The following is an 11,183-nucleotide window of genomic DNA, read 5'->3' as shown; positions in this document are numbered from 1 at the left end:
AACAACAACACAAATTATAGAAAGCCTACAAACTCATGGAAACTGAATAATGCTCAACTGACTCACCAACGGGTCAAGGAAGAAATAAAGCAAGAAATTAAAGACTTCCTAGAGATAATGAAAATGAATGTACAACATAGCCAAACTTATGGGACATAGCACAAAATGCCCACACAAAGAAGTTGGAGAAATCTCACACTAGCGACTTAACAGCACACCTGAAATCTCTAGAACAAAAAGAAGCAGACTCACCCAGGAGGTATAAACACCAGTAAATAATCAAATTGAGAGCTGAAATGAATAAAATAGAAACAAAGAGAACCATACAAAGAATCAATGAAATAAAAAGTTGGTTCTTTGAGAAAATTAACAAGATAAACAAGCCCTTATCCAAACTAACCAAAAGGCAGAGAAAAAAAATATCCAAATTAACAAAATCAGAAATTGAAAGGGAGACATAACAACAGATAATGAGGAAAGAAATCCAGAGAATCATCAGGTCATACTTCAAAAACCTGTATGTGGTGATTCATTGTATATCAAATAAAGCTAGCCTGAGGATCAGAGGTCAGAGCCAGCCACTAGATTAAACACAGAAGCCAGGCGGTGGTGGCACACACCTTTAATCCTAGCACTCAGGAGGCAGAGATCCATCTGGATCTTTGTAAGGCATATAGAGCATGAGGAGAAAAGAACAAGAGGGCCTTTTGGTTGAAGCCTTTTGGCTGAGAGCTTTTTCAGCTGAAGATTCAAAGGCATTCAGTCAGAGGATTCATAAAATTGGCAAGGTGAGAAGTTCCTCTAGTGGCTTGTTCAAAAGAACAAAAGAGAGACAAAAGTCTCTGATCTTTCAGCTTTTACTTAAATATCTGGTTCCGGATTTTTTATTATAAGACAATTTAGGATTTGTGCAACATCTGTGTTTACAAAATTGGAAAATCTAAAAGAAATGGATAATTTTATGGATAGGTATCACATACTAAAATTAATCAAGATGAGATAAACAATTTAAAGCAACCTATAACACCTAAGGAAATAGAAAAAGTCATTAAAATTCTCCTGATCAAAAAAAAAAAAAAAAAAAAAAAAAAAAAACAACAACCCAGGAACAGATGGTTTCAGCACAGAATTCTACCAGAATTTCAAAGAAGAGCTAGTACCAATCTCTTCAAACTATTTTTTTTTTTTTTTTTTTTTGGTTTTTTTCGAGACAGGGTTTCTCTGTGTAGCTTTGCGCCCCTGGAACTCGCTTTGGAGACCAGGCTGGCCTCGAACTCACAGAGATCCGCCTGGCTCTGCCTCCCGAGTGCTGGGATTAAAGGCGTGCGCCACCACCGCCCGGCTCTCTTCAAACTATTTTGAACAATAGAAACAGAAGGAACACAGCCAAACTCTTTATGAGGCTACATTTACCCTGATACCCAAACCACACAAAGATGCAACAAAGAAAGAGAATTACAGACCAATCTCCCTCATCAATATTGATGTAAAAATGCTCAATAAAATACTGGCAAACCAAATCCAAGAACACACTAAAAAAAAAATCATCCACCATGACTAAGTAGGCTTCATCCCAGAGATGCATGGATGGCTCAACATATGAAAATCTGTCAATGTAATCCACCATATAAGCAAACTGAAAGAAAAAAAAACCCACAGAATCATTTCATTAGATGCTGAAAAAGCCTTTGACAAAATCCAACACCCCTTCATGATAAAGGTCTTGGAGAGATCAGGAATACAAGGAACATACCTAAACATAATAAAGGCAATTTACAGCAAGCCAACAGCCAACATCAAATTAAATGGAGAAAAACTCAAAGCTATTCCACTAAAATCAGGAACAAGACAAGGCTGTCCACTCTCCCCATACTTATTCAATATACTACTTGAAATTTTAGCTAGAGAATAAGACAACAAAAGGAGATCAAGGGGATACAAATTGGAAAGGAAGAAGTCAAACTTTCACTATTTTCAGAGGATATAATAATATACATAAGTGACCCCAAAAATTCTACCAGGGAACTTAAGCACCTTCAGCAATGTGGCAGGATACAAGATTAACTCAAAAAAATAAGTAGCTCTCTTACATACAAATGATAAATGGACTGAGAAAGAAATCAGAGGAACATCACCTTCACAATAGTCACAAATAAAATAAAATATCTTGGGGTGCAGTGGGATAATGCTTTTGTATACTGGTTTAATAAAACACTGATTGGCCAGTAGTCAGGCAGGAAGTATAGGTGGGATAAGCAGACAAGGAATGCTGGGAAGAAGAGCAGAGTGAGGAGATGCCAGCCCCGCCGTCGAGGGAGCAGCATGTAAGGGCACACAGGTAAAGCCACAGAATACATGGTGACATATAGATTAACAGAAATGGGCTAAGTTTAAGTGGAAGAGCTAGTCAATAGTTAGCCTGAGCTAATGACTGAGCAGTTTTAATTAATATAAGCCTCTGTGTGTTTACTTGAGTCTGAGCAGCTGTGGACTGGGCGGGACACAGAGAAACTTCCAGTTACATTGGGATAACTCTAAGCAAGTGAAAGACTTGTATGACAATAACTTTAAGTCTTTGAAGAAAGATATTGAAGAAAATATCAGAAAATGGAAAGATCATGGATAGGTAGGGATTAACATAGTAAAAATGGCAATCGTACCAAAAGCAATCTACAGATTCAATGCAATCCTCATCAAAATCCCAACACAATTCTGCACAGACATTGAAAGAAGAATGTTCAATTTCATATGGAAAAACAAAAAACTCAGGATAGCCAAAACAATTCTGTACAATAAAGTAACCTCTGGAGGCATCACCATCCTTAAACTCAAGCTCTGCTATAGAGTTATAGTAGTAAAAACAACTTGTTACTGGCATAAAAATTGACATGTGGACCAATGGAATCGAATTGAAAACCCTGACATTAATCCACATACCTATGAAAACCTGATTTTTGACAAAGAAGTCAAGACTGTACAATGAAAAAAAGAAAGCAACTTCAACAAATGGTGCTGGCATAATGGAATGTCAACATGTAGAAGACTGCAAATAGATCCATATCTGTCACCATGCACAAAACCCAAGTCCAAGTGGATCAAAGACCTCAACATAATTCCAGTTACATTGAACCTGATAGAAGAGAAAGTAGGAAGCAGCCTTGAACACATTGTTCACAGGAGACCACTTCTTAAATATAACACCCAGTAGCACAGACATTGAGAGTAAAGATTAATAAATGAGACCTCCTAAAACTGAGAAGCTTTTGTAGAGCAAAGGACATGGTAAATAAGACAAAACAACAGCCTACAGAATGGGAAAAGATCTTCACCAACCCCACATCTGGCGGAGGGCTTATCTCCAAAATATATAAAGAACTCAAGAAACTAGTCATCAAAATACCAAACAATCCAAATTGAAAAATGGGCTATAGATCTAAATAGAGAATTCTCAACAGAAGAATCTCAAATGGCTGAAAGACATTTAAGGAATTGCTCAACATCCTTAGTCATTAGGGAAATGAAAATCAAAACGACACTGAGATACCATCTTATACCTATCAGAATGGCTAAGATCAAAAACTCTGATAACAGCTTATGTTGAGAGAATGTGGAGCAAGGGGAACACTCCTCCACTGTTGATGGGAGTGCAAACTTGTACAGCCACTTTGGAAATCAGTATGGCAGTTTCTCAGAAAATTGGAAATTAATCTACCTGACGACCCGATGATACCACTCTTGGGCATATACCCAAGGAATGCTCAATCCTACCACAAGGACACTTGCTCAACTATGTTCATAGCAGCATTATTCATAATAGCCAGAACCTGGACACAACCTAGATGTCCCTCAACTGAAGAATGAATAAAGAAAATGTGGTACATATACACAATGGAGTACTACTCAGCAGTAAAAAACAATAACATCATGAAATTTGCAGGCAAATGGATGGAACTAGAAAATATCATTTGAGTGAGGTAGCCCAGACTCAGAAAGACAAACATAGGAAGTACTCACTCACTCATAAGTGGTTACTAGATGTAAAGCAAAGGATAACCAGACTACAACCCACAGCTCCAGAGAAGCTAGGTAACAAGGAAGACTCTAAGAGGGATGCATGGATCACCCTGGGAATGGGAAATAGATGATACCTCCCGAGTAAACTGGGAGTGGGGGGGGCAATTGAGGATAGAGGATGGGGGATGAGAACATAAGGGAACAGGATGATTAACCTGGAACAGGGATAGAGTGGGAGAGCAATGAAAGAGATATCGTGATGGAGACATCATGGGAATAGGGAGAAACCTGGTGCTAGGGAAGTTCCCAGGAATCCACAAGCATGACCCCAGCTTAGACTACTAACAACAGTGGAGAGGGTGCCTGAGTTAGTCTACCCCAGTAATTAGATTGGTGAATACCTTAACTATCAATACAGAGCCTTCATCCAGTAACTGATGGAAACAGATGTACAGATCCACAGCCAAGCATCAGGCTAAGCTCCAGAAGTCCAGTTGAAGAAAAGGAAGAGGGATTCTATTAGCAAGAGGCATCAAGATCATGATGGGGAAACTTACAGATATAAAGGAACCAAGCTAGTGGGACCTCATGAAATTTAGACCAAGAGTTGTGGAGCCTGTATGGGACTGGACTAGGTCCTCTGCATAAGTGAGACAGTTGTGTAGCTTGGTCGGTTTAAAGGCCCCCCTGGCAGTGGGAATAGGATCTAAACCTGTTGCATGAACTGGCTTTTTGGAGCCCATTACCTAAGGTGGAACATCTTGCACAGCTTTGATGAAGGAGGAGAGGCTTGGACCTGCCTCAACTGAATGTACCAGGCTTTACTGACTCCCCATGGGGGGCCTTATATTTTTGGAGGAGGGGCTAGGGAGTGGTCTGGGGGAGAAGGCTTGGTGGAGGCGGGAGGAGGAGCGAGAGGGAGATTTGTGATTGGTATTTAAAATGAACAAAAATTTCTTAATAAAAAAATAAAGTAAAAAAATAAAAAAGAAAGAATTTAGAGAGTGATTGAAGACACCAGATATCAACTTATGGTCTCTGTATGTGAAGGAGCTTTTGACTAGCTGCACATGTTAGGACTCTCTGAGTACCAATATGTTCTCCAGTTTGCTTATTCATTTTCCTGGTTTATATTTAATATATTTATAACATCTAGATTGTCCTTTAATTTTTAAAACACAAATTGTGAAATTTTTGCCAATGCTAGAAGAGATCCTAAAATTATTTAAAATATACAATTGATGAGAATCATTAAACTGATATGAGACAACATGATAGCTGAAGACACACCTTTCAGGCAACTAAATTTAGAAGTAAACCCAAGTTTAAATGTAGATAGCCATTATTAAATTCCACTGATGAGCTAGACAGCCTTTGCTAGATATTGTCCATACACTATTCTCTATTTTTATATATTTTATCATCAATTTTTATCACAAGATATAATTGAAAATAGGGAGACATTTTAATGATTGAAATTCCAGAATAGGACGGAAATTGGTTTTGTGTGTCTGATCAAGATTTTGTTACTTTATTATCTGTTTTCCCTTCCTTATAAAACTTATGTCATAAAGGTAAACTGAAAATGTTTCCTTTTCTTTGTAGAATTTCCTTCCAGAAGATCCTGTTTGTCAGCCTAAAAGGATTCACAGAAGGAAAGATAAAATTCTGTATTTTACATCTGATACAAATTTTGTATTATTTAATCTAGATCCTCTGTACTCCTCTTAACTTTTTGTTCTGGATCACAGATGTTTTAATAATTGACCTAATTCCTTCTCTCTCTGGAGTTCTGTCTCCCAGAGGGTGAGAGAAATCTTACCGTTGTAATTGTTTGAAAACATTGCCCTGTTATTCCAAGTCCAAAGCCCTCATGCTTTATGCTTTGGCAGACTTATTAGAGAAACCATATGGTCAAGGCCTTTACTTATTTACACATGACAGCCAATCTCCCTTCCTTATAAGTGTACAATAATCCAAAGATGCAGAGGGAGGCTGCATTGCCTTCTGCAGTTTCATACCACAATTCCCCGGATTAGCTCAACTCTGACAGAAAATTCACTTTATTCTCTTCTGAAATAGACCTCAGAAATTTTTCAAGAATTCAACAGCTAAAGGGCAGTTTAGTTCATAAAGTTACAAGGAACATACGTGACTTTTTTTCTCTGAGAAGGTGCTACTCTAAAAGTAGGCTAATGAATATGCATTTGTAGGGTGGATTAATCTTAATCTCAAAGTAATTTTTCACAGATAATTAACTTTTTGTTTGCCATTTGTGGAACTAAAACAAGCAACATCAAAAAGGGAAGCATCATAATTCTGTTTCATCTTTAACAGAATCTGACAAACTACCATACTACACAAGGTAAAAGTAACTTTTACAACATTTGCAATTTGACAAATTAGAAATGCCACAAACTGACTCTTGTTTGTTAGGTGCTCTGGAAAGGATTCCTTTCGCAAGGTAGAATTTACTAATGTTTCTGTTGTTATAAAATATCTAATTCATAGCATAAGCTTATTGAATATTGCCCTCATTCTGAATCCTCACATCATTCAGCTATTACCAATTAGTCATAATAGATATGTGTTCCGATGATTAATTTCTATTACTAGACTCAGAGAGCCATGGTGATAGTAAATATACAGAGAACACCTGAACTTGATCTCAAGAAAGCTATTGCCAAAGAGGGAGTAGTATTAAAAATTTAATATTAAAGCACAATGTAGAATGAGCTATAGCAATAAATATTATCAATTTATAGCAATAAATCTTGAAAATTAAAATAGTATTCATTCTTACCTGTAGACAATATTAAAGAAAAGTGAAAAAATATATTGTTTTTAAAATTATTTTATGACTACTTCAGGCTCTTTCTCTATTTAGATATCTTACTTTTCTTTGGCCTGAGAAGTATAATCTAGCTTGTAATTATCTGCATACCTAATTGCTTACTAAGTTAATGAATATTCTACTTTCAACATTTAAAATAACTGTGGAAATAACATATAATGCTACTGTTTTTATACTCATATTTTATTCTCAGTTAAAGTAAATAAATTTCTTAAAGTGGTCTTCACTTTCTATAAACTTTTAATAGTTTCAGTGATTCCTGTACTTAATTTAGAATGGCTTATCACAAGGAGCTGTGTACATGTTATGAATTTTCAGCCTAATAATCACCAATTGTTTTGTTGTTTCTTAGGAATACTGAAAAGTCTGATGGAAGGAATAACAGTTATCATTTATTGAATACTTTTCCATAATTTGTCAATGTGATTTATCTATCTATGTCATTCTATGTCCACAAAAGGACTTATCTTCCCTTTACATACAAAGACTCTGTGGCCCAAGGAATTTGCCCAAGGTTCCAGGTAAAAAGAGGAAGAAACTGATCCAGAACCTGTGTGTATTTCACACAAAACCCCCGTTATTCACTGTGATATTACACAGACTTCCAATTTCTCCGAGTCTACATATTCAATAATAATTCATAATATGTCTATATGATTCATATTTACTAATTAGTTCCCATTTCCCAGATGCTATATATTATACTTACAATATATGGAATAAGAGTCATAGAGGGTCTTAAGGAGGTTACTGTTAGGTGAGAAAAATATGAAGATAATTTTAGAAAACACATTTTGACCCCAGATGAAGAATTAGGGAAATTCATATTAAAGATAAGTAAGTTTAACTTAATATTCAAGAACATGGAGCCAGGTAATTAATTATGAGGAAGCATTCATCAAAATACAAGTACAGTATACTCTAAGTCCTAAGAATGACTAATAACATGGATTCTACAACTATATTTTTTCATGTCAAATTACAATTCTGACCACAATAGATGAATTTCAAGATTTAATGTATTTTGTACCTCATTTGTAAACATTAAATATATATTATCTTCTAATTTTGTTGCCTTATAGATTAAAGGAATATGAGTGAAGCATTTAGGAAAATGTCTGGCATAATAAAATGCTACATTAATCTTTGTAATAATTTTAATTACCCAACTAAAAAATGCAAAGTCCAAACTGAAAAAAGGGGTAGATTGCTTTATTAATAGAAGAATATAAAAATATCTACTTGAGGTCTCTAAGAAATGAACTAGCATTATTCATATACAGGGAAATAAAAAAGGCAAATAATCACTCACACTTATGCATCTTTTTTTCTATTTTTAATCCTAAAGTACCATGTATATATGCTATAGGTCACTTTTTATCTTGGAGTCACAAAATACAGGAAAAAATCTTAATTAAAATATTTGTTGAGCCTGGAGACACAAATCAAGAGGCAGAGGTAAGGTAAGTACAAGGTTTTCTAGACTCTACAGCAGGTTCAAGAGAAGAGTAGGAAGTTAGCAAGACCTCAATACAAAATGCAAGTAAAATGGGAAGGCATTGGCCTTCCTGGTAGAGTGCATATGGATGACCCATGAGATGCTAAGTTCAATTTCCAATATCATCAAAAAAATGTACTAGTCTTTCTTCTGGTAGACAAATCCTAGGATATGTGTTAAACATTTCTACAATTAGTTATATATTTGTAACTACTATTTATTTTTAGGACCCCAAATGGACAATGGATAGTGCAAGCTATTAAAAAAGTAAATCACATTTTTGATATCTACTGAAACTCTTAAGTTAAAACTCCAAACTTTCCCAAATTTAAATACTAAAGCCTACAATATCTCTAAAACAACACTTAAACTTCTTTCTGAATGCCATTTCCTAAAATATGGGTACTTTCATCTCAATATCACTTCATAATATTGAAGTCAGTATGTAAATAGGAAGAAAAACATACAGAACGGTGATAATGAAAACACAAAAGTCACCAAATGCACAGGGTAAAGGCCTAATTCTGCCACTTTGGGAACTGGAAATAAATGTAGTACTTGGAATTCTGTATCACTTGCTTGAATTCAACTTGTCACAGTATTCCTATGAGGCTAACATTAAAAATGATGATGGAACAGTATTGTAAACCCCTGTACTGTAGCAGCTATTTGTAACACTGAAGATCAAGCTAGGAGTGTTCATTTTGCCTTGTGCCTCTCATCAGGTCTCCTCCATGGGTGACAGGGGAACAAGCAATCACTCAGGAGTGACTGACTTCATCCTTGTAGGCTTCAGGGTCGGCCCTGAGCTCCATATCCTCCTCTTCCTGCTGTTTCTGCTTGTGTATGCCATGATTCTTCTAGGAAACATTGGGATGATGACCATTATTATGACTGATCCCCGGCTCAACACACCAATGTATTTCTTCCTAGGCAACCTCTCCTTCATCGACCTCTTCTATTCATCTGTTATTGCACCGAAGGCTATGAGCAACTTTTGGACTGAGAGCAAGTCCATCTCATTTGCAGGCTGTGTGGCCCAGATCTTTCTCTTTGCACTCTTCATTGTGGCTGAAGGATTTCTCCTGGCAGCCATGGCTTATGACCGTTTCATTGCCATCTGCAACCCGCTCCTGTACTCTGTTCATATGTCCACACGTCTCTGTGCTCAGCTGGTGGCAGGCTGTTATTTCTGTGGTTGCATCAGCTCTGTTCTCCAGACCAGCATGACATTTACTTTGTCCTTTTGTGCTTCTCGGGCTGTTGACCACTTTTACTGTGATACTCGACCAATTCAGAGACTCTCCTGTTCTGACCTTTCCATACACAAAATAGTGTCTTTTACTCTAGCTGGCATCATTATCTTACCAACTGCCCTAGTCATTGTCGTTTCTTACATGTATATTGTGTCCACTGTTCTAAAGATACACTCCACAGAGGGAAGGAAGAAAGCCTTCTCCACTTGTAGCTCCCACTTGGGTGTTGTGAGTGTGCTGTATGGTGCTGTCTTCTTCATGTATCTCACCCCTGACAGATTTCCTGAACTGAGTAAACTGGCTTCCTTGTGCTACTCCCTAGTCACACCTATGCTGAACCCTCTGATTTACTCTCTGAGAAACAAAGATGTTAAAGATGCTCTAAGCAAACTTCTTGACAAGAAAAAATTCATTTTTTGATTTTTCTTCTCCTTCACCTGTAGTATTTTGAATACTGATTTCATACTTTTTGTGGCCAACAATGAGTTTTTCTTCTAACTATTAAAACAATGCTATTAGTAGTCTGCCATATATGGTGCATCTTCCTGAAATACGACACATTTGCCCCTCCAGTAATTCTTAAATTCTTGGACATGTGGATGTTCTGGAAATAGCAGAAGCTTTTTATACATCATCCCTTCTTCCCATCTCTAATAACATTTTATTTCACATAATCATTGTGTGTTTCATGGTGTTTAAAATGTTTTAATATTTACTGTAGTTATTAAATAACTTTTAATCTAATGTTGACCTTATCAAATATTCTTCTGTCCCCCCTACATAGAATCTGGATAATCCACAAGGTGACAAATTTTACTTTTTAAAATATATTGGCTTTCTGTTTTTCACTTTATTAACATATTAAGTGCTCATCAAACTTCAGCTTGATAAGTATTTTACATGTATTCTACAAGGAAGTAATAATAATAATAGTAATAATAATAATAATAATGAAGAAGCTTTAAGTAACCTCATTACATACACTAACTTGAAATTTTCTTGAGAATGTCAGGCATTGTGGAGTTCTTTGGGCCACACAAAATACAAATCTGAATATGAAGATCTAACTTAGAAGACGAAGCATAGGCAAGTTTTGAGTACTCATTACCTCTGATCCTTCATAATAATGCCTTGTGTTAATTATTAATGGGGGTATTTTTAAATATGTAAAGTAGATGAACCACCAAATAGAATGTTTTCTAAAATGTACTCCTCTAGCTCTCTGTGCATATTTATTTATTTGATCAATTTTTATTCAATAGATTTCAACATGTTTTGGTATCATGATAGGCATAGGAATAGATCACTTCACTCTTTAAAAAATTCACAATATAGTATATGAGTCAAATCTTTGTGCAATCAAATTCATATCAAAGGCGGTGTGCCAAAGTACTCTTTGAGATCATATTGTAAGTTAACTGGGAGCTTATGGTTGGTAAGCATGGATACTTTTTTTGGTCTGTGAGGAAAATGTATTTAAAAAGAATAAGATTGAAAGTAAGGAGATTGATTGGGCTAATGTTGGTGCTTAAAGTTTACTCATTTTCCCAAGGAAAAGGAA

General features: G+C 36.0%; 1 protein-coding gene across 1 annotated transcript; it reads left to right on the top strand.

The window, feature by feature from the left end:
- Positions 1-9,058: 9,058 nt before the first annotated feature.
- LOC128119981 (olfactory receptor 9K2-like) lies at positions 9,059-10,042 on the top strand. Its single transcript, XM_052753751.1, has one exon. The coding sequence runs from the start codon at positions 9,101-9,103 to the stop codon at positions 10,040-10,042; it is 942 nt and encodes a 313-aa protein (XP_052609711.1). The 5' UTR covers positions 9,059-9,100.
- The last annotated feature ends 1,141 nt before the right edge of the window (positions 10,043-11,183 follow it).

This window comes from Peromyscus californicus, unplaced genomic scaffold (genome assembly GCF_007827085.1).
Source record: "Peromyscus californicus insignis strain IS unplaced genomic scaffold, ASM782708v3 Scaffold_24__1_contigs__length_46423439, whole genome shotgun sequence".
Taxonomy (NCBI): Eukaryota; Metazoa; Chordata; class Mammalia; order Rodentia; family Cricetidae; genus Peromyscus; species Peromyscus californicus.
This window is presented reverse-complemented; position numbering and strand designations above follow the sequence as displayed.